Source organism: Durio zibethinus, chromosome 11 (genome assembly GCF_047325235.1).
Source record: "Durio zibethinus cultivar Kanyao isolate XHJ-2024 chromosome 11, ASM4732523v1, whole genome shotgun sequence".
Lineage (NCBI taxonomy): Eukaryota > Viridiplantae > Streptophyta > Magnoliopsida > Malvales > Malvaceae > Durio > Durio zibethinus.
The window spans coordinates 21,429,487-21,435,690 of NC_143172.1; the positions used below are offsets into that span (position 1 = coordinate 21,429,487).

The 6,204-nt window shown below is 32.7% G+C and overlaps 1 protein-coding gene across 1 annotated transcript; it reads right to left on the bottom strand.

The window, feature by feature from the left end:
- Positions 1–624: 624 nt before the first annotated feature.
- On the bottom strand, positions 625–5,085 carry LOC111291134 (2-oxoglutarate (2OG) and Fe(II)-dependent oxygenase superfamily protein). Its single transcript, XM_022882734.2, has 9 exons — positions 4,758–5,085; positions 4,453–4,608; positions 3,497–3,659; positions 3,228–3,345; positions 2,402–2,471; positions 2,227–2,307; positions 1,775–1,831; positions 1,562–1,673; positions 625–1,149 (listed from the first exon to the last, which is right to left on the bottom strand). Exons 1-9 carry the CDS (start codon positions 4,965–4,967, stop codon positions 671–673), a joined length of 1,446 nt encoding a protein of 481 aa, XP_022738469.2. The 5' UTR covers positions 4,968–5,085; the 3' UTR covers positions 625–670.
- Between the last annotated feature and the right edge of the window lie 1,119 nt (positions 5,086–6,204).

Here is a 6,204-nt window from a genome sequence, read left to right on the forward strand (position 1 = left end):
CTCGACGATGGGTCCAGCCCAACGCATGGCTCTCCAGGTAAGGTACATACTAGCATTAGGTTTGGTAAGTCTCCCTCAGGAAGGTACTTTGCACTGAGGGTAATTGCCCAAAGCATAAAGAGAACATCAATATGCTTGAAGGTAGAAGCTAGAATGATTGAAAGGATAAAATTAAGGTAGTTGCAGGTACAGGCTCGAAGTAAAAGACATTAAAATGATGCTTTGCCACCAAAAAGCAAGAAAGAAAACATGGATTTGTGCAACTAACCAGAGAAACGCAAGAGAATCACAAAAGCTGGACTCTCGCCAGAGATCATTTCCCTTTTTCATTTTTCTTTTTTACTATTGATGCTAAAGGAATATATGAAATGTATCAATATTGATACAAGGCAACAAACAGCTTTATCTAGGCCAAGTTTCCTGCGTTCTTGGCCCGAATCGAGAAAATTCTCCTGTCCCGCATATACTTTCATTCCACAAGCTTGCTTCTATATGCTTGAGTCCATAAATTCTCAGCTTCACATTTGAACTGAGCGCATGAACGATTAACAGCATGTGCTGATCTGCAAAGAAAACAAAACAACAGAAATGCTTGCCTATGTACCTTAGAAAACCAACCAGCCATTTGCAGAAGCCACAGCAATATAGAGCAAAAAGAATGTTACAAATGCTAATTTACTTGATGTGGCCGGGCATCATATAATACAGACAGCAAAGTGTTTTTTTCAGAGCAATTTCCACTAAGATTTGAAACAGCGTAGTCTATAAATTTAACAAGATCGTCTGGACTACAAACTTGAGATCCATGCTTTTCAATATCAGCCATCAAAATTTTCTTCGTACAGCTCCACTTCTCTTGTTCATGGATCACTGCATATATTCTGCCTAAATCAGTGGACAGTTTAAGGAACGTAGGATCACCTAGAGATTCCATCAAATTATGGATGCCAAGATTTCCTTGCACACCACCTTCAGATTTCATCTTTAATGCTATTTTCCGTATAGATGCAAGGTTTAGGGAAAAATGTTGCACTGTAGCAGACCAATGCCAACTTTCAGAGTTTGATTCACCACGTAGATAATACAATTCCAACACATTGGCCAGTGAAAAGCGTGATATGAAGATGAAGAAATCATTAAAATTCATGCCTGTAGAAAGAGGACCAACTTGGAAATGAGATATGATAAAGAGAACATCAATTTTGGCATATCAATTATCATTGTCCAAGTAGAAATAGCAGAGACAGTTCTGGTATGTTGCAAAATCATGGCATAGAGTTCCGGCAAGCTGCAGAATCAACATTCTTTTAGTCTTGCCAACTACATAGACTTTAGGAAAATCACTGAACAACATGGCATTGGATCATGTAGTTAACTTTTCATTGTCTAATAAATACCCTCCATTTATCCAAAAAAAAAAAAAAAGTAAGACCCTCCACTAAAGTTTGGATTCAGCCATGAAATCCAACTGGAAGGAAAAATGAAAACACATTTTGGCCCAAGAAAAATCTGGCAATTAACATGTGGTAAATTATCATTTCTGTTAAGATTAATGATGTACCTGAGTTTGCTGCAAGATTGCGTTGACAGAGACCTTCAAAATCATCACAGATGTCTTTGATATCCTCTATGTACTCCTTGGCCTCCTTGTAGTCTCTTAAGAGTAGATCCCACTGAAAGAAAAAATAAATTAACAAGATATACTTCATATTCCATAGAAGAACTGGGTTTCTCTTATATTTGTGAAATACCGTTCTGTAGTAACTGCACTTACCACCCAAGAAAGATTGTAGGCATTGAACCAGTTGTGGTTTATTGATATTGTGTCCTCCTGAAAAACTTCATGTCATGAGAACATTTTAAAAGAGGTGTGCCATTCATAACAGGCTATAAAGATAAACTATAAAGACATCTCTGTGAGGCTTGAGACTAAAGTGTTTGGCAAAACTACAGCAATACAGGAGCTTTGGAACCTATAATTGGAAGACTGCTTTTTACCACTCTTTATAAGTTAGAACCGCCAAGAAGAAAAATCTTCTTCAGCCACCAATGAACACATCGGTCAATGTCCTCTCCCTTCCTCCCCTTATCTTTTTTTTTTTTTTTTTTTTTTTGTCTAGCCTATTCTTCTTCATCTGGGGACACTTTTAAATTGCATGACCTCCAAGTATAACCTACAAGAAGAGTTGAAAAGAATAAAAAGAAAGGAAAAAGAATTTGAGTTACCAGATTATGGACTTGATGGTACCATCCGCTAGGCACAAAGATAATTTCATTCTGTTCCTGTATGCATTCCAGCCAGATAGCCTGCACATATTATATGACAATAAGAACATATGATTAAGATGTACAGAAGAGAGAAATTAAATACACAATTTGAAGCTCTAGGACGACGAGTTACCTTCTTAAAACCGGGAAACTTAGTTTCACTAATGTCATCAAAGATATTATATACAGAGCTTTTCATGTTCCTGAAGTAAAATAAGACAGCAATCAAGAAATAATAATGAAACTAAGGCATGCAACAAGTAGAACATGCTTTCTTGTAACAGCAGTAGGCTCCAATTGGCTATAACAGAAAGTGAGAATATGATAATATCCTATGCCTTTGTCATCACAAATCCATAAAAGAAATGCAGGTAAATTTTTCTCTTTCCTTATTTTAAATCCTTTTCACTTTTAGAAGACGAAACATATGGACCAAGGCCACAGATCCAATCCATCGGCCAAAATCAAACTACAGGAGAGCTGCACAATCCACCAGCTCCATATATGAAAAGACATACCTAGGTACCAGCTCAGGGCAGCATACCAGGCTAATTTTAAGGCCATCATGCATAAGAGACTGGTGGTACTCAACAAACCACCCCATAATTCTTATTACATTGAGTCATCTTATGTAAAGCACCACATCCCAGTTAGACTATTTACTGTTATTCTGTCTCTATAGCACCTTAACTGACTTCAGCATTGGAGTGGAGAAGGACAAACTCCGGCACCTCATCAGCCTCTTCTTTCTTTTTCAGGTTTCTCTACTGGGTCTTGCCCTTCTCTTGGATTCCAGAAACAACAATATATAACAAAGAAAGAGTTGTTATAGTTCTAATAAAACTAAATGTCCTTTTACTAATTAAGTAGTTTCACCAAGTCCAAGAAAGCTACAATATTCAAATCTCCAAAGATACACCTGTCTAACACTATATTGAGCAAGAACAAGTTATCCATGCCTGTCAAACAGAAGATTACATTGCAGAGGAGGAAGCAAAAGCCACTTTTTCTTGCCACAGACATTTGCTGACCAACTATATGATCTGAAAACATCTGCATGAAGAGGTGTCCAGGATCCTGCATAAAAGATTTAAATGGTTAGATGGTTGCCTTTAGACTAAAAGTTCATGAATATAGAATGGTCAGTAAGCATCTTTATTTGACAAGGTATATATCCAAATTTCTATATATCAAACCACAGAAGATATTGTTGTATCTATACTCAAACCTTTTGCTCCCATATACACAAAGCGATAGTCAGAGCAACATAAATCGTTATTCTCTTGACAAGAGTCAGGATCATCATGCATGCGATAATTGTCAAGATAAAGATTCAGCCAATCATCAGTGAAAAATGGCGGAGTTCTGTATGCTTGATATTCTGGATACTCCTGACATAGAGATTGAAAAGGGTATGAACAACTGAGACAACTAAGCTGTTAATGTCCTAATACATGTACCATAAAGCATAACAGCAACTCATAATGGTATCCACAATATGGGCATGTATTGAATAAGATTTCGAAAAATAAAAGATTTAAAGTTGGAGCAAACACAAAATAAACAACAGAAACAAGAAGATTGATATAGTCATCATGAACAACAACAACAACAACAAAAAAAAAAGGAAAGAAAAGAAAAGGAGGGCATACAATTTGAGATGATGTCTGAAAAAAAAAGACCTAAACGATACATTAAAATCTTTCATAATTTGAGAAACCTTGTCTCTTCAAATCTTGACTTAAATAGTTTTATAAGTTGACATTTATGTCTCTTTTATTTAACATATAGTGAGGGCAAAAAAGCAGTGGATATCTGAAATTCTGTTCTGCCAAGGAATTCCAAGACTTAAACTCATATGCTACTATTAAACATATAAATGATTGACATAGATGTATCCAAGTGCATTGATTCTACTAAATTGACATAGTGCACAATTGATCATGAAACTCCACCACATTCCTAGGAATTTTTACTGCCACTAACAATTTCTAACAAAGAGGGTGAATATACACTCCAAAAAGTTTAGCATTTTAACAAACTGTGATGATATATGAGTTCTGAAATTGATACTGCTTGAGAATGGACATTTAGGAAGATTAGAGGTTAAAAAACAAAAAGAGAGAGGAACCACAACGAAAAAATCATCAACAAACAACTTGTATTAAAAGGTTAAAAACGCACCTTCACAAAATGCCAGTCCTTCAAATAAAGCACGGACTGGCCATTACCATCAAAGTTGTCCCCAGAACCCTGAAGAAGCCAGTGATTAACAAACTCCAAAACAGACATCTCTAGCCTTTTCTGATCACTGAATGCCCTTGTACCGCAATCTGCAACCTATAAATATCATATAGTCGTACATAAATTCGGAAGAATTCAATTAAACAGCCAAAACCCCAAGTGTACAAAAGAACCAAAAAAAGAGTGAATGAAACCATCCTGTCTAAAAGGAAGATGAAAAATTGAGAAAGAAGAAAAAGAAATACCTGAACTTTGGATTTAGAAAAATGGGTAGAGAAGAAATGAAGGTTAGGTTGGCCATGGGTAAAAACCCATTCTTTGGAAGCTTTCCAATCATCCATCAAACCAGTTAAAACCACAGGCTGGTTTTGGGCTAAGTATCTTTCAGCAAATTCAGTGTAGGAAAGTTCTCTTCCATTCACCTTCTCTATCTGCCCTCCAATTTTTACACCCATTTTTTTTTTTTAAATTTCTACTGTCTCTGTTTTCCTTTACGGCAAGAGTTAAGACAAAGGGCAAGGGCATGTATCTATTCTCAGTTCTCACGCACTGTTACTAGGACTACGAGTCGCTGAGTTAAGTATGTTGTCTTTCTTTTTTTTTTATAGGAATCGGACGCATCAATGATATTAATTTTTTTTACGGAACACAATTATGGAGGAAGGTGGGGTTCGCCTTCGTTCTCTCTCTCTCTCTCTCTCTCTCTCTTTAGTTTTTATTAAAATTATTTTTTTATTGGATAAATTTTATAAAATAAAAAATTAATAAAAATAAAGATAAAACAAATTTTATTCTATTGATTTTAACGTAATTGCATTTTTTTTAAAAAAAATTAAAAATTGGATTGAGTTTTTTTTTTTAAATTAGATCAAGTTAAAAATGAATTTAAAATATTTTATCTCATCTCAAATGTTCATGTGACATCTTTATTTTTTTTTTATTTTCTTTATTGGTTTAAAGTTTTTTTTAATTTTTAATTTTTATCTTTTATTAAATAAATTTTAAAAAATAAAAAAATTAATTGAGATAAAAATGACAAAGTAACATGTATTTAATGAATTTCGATTAATCTCAATCAAATTTTGAGCTTTCATTTAATTTGGGATAATTGGATTAAGTTTTTTTTATTTTTTAAATTGAATTCATGTTAGAGTAAAATTTTGAATATTACACCTTAGCTTTGGTATATATGAAAAATATTTTTTTATTATTTATTTAATTTTATATTTATATATTTTAAAAAATATTATTTAATATTTTAATTTAATAAATTCACATGTTATTTCATTTAACTTTTTTTTTGTCATTTTTTTTATTTTTTAAAATTTTTTATTAGATAAATTTTGTAAAGAAAAAAATTAATGGATGTAAGGATTACAAATTAATCTATGTTCAAGGAGTTTTGATTCGTCACAATTCAATCAATATAATTTTTAAAAATAATAAAAATTAAATTAAATTTTACTTTTTTGAAAATTTTGGCTCAAATTTAGATTAGGTTTGGAATGCTTGCCTTAACCCTTTTTGAAATATATAAAAATATATATTTTATTATTTATTTAATTTATATTTATCTATATGTATTTTATTAATAAGATATTATTTAATATTTTAATTTAATAAAAATTACATTTATATTTAATTAATTTTTAATTTATATTAACAAATGAATACACTTATATTTATCTCTAT

Coding starts and splice junctions, on each gene's coding strand:
- LOC111291134 (XM_022882734.2), bottom strand. CDS start 4,967: ATGGGTGTAAAAATTGGAGGGCAGATAGAGAAGGTGAATGGAAGAGAA. Junction 4,609..4,757: donor TTTCTAAATCCAAAGTTCAG/GTATTTCTTTTT, acceptor TGATATTTATAG/GTTGCAGATTGCGGTACAAG. Junction 2,472..3,227: donor TGTAATCTTCTGTTTGACAG/GCATGGATAACT, acceptor ATTTTACTTCAG/GAACATGAAAAGCTCTGTAT.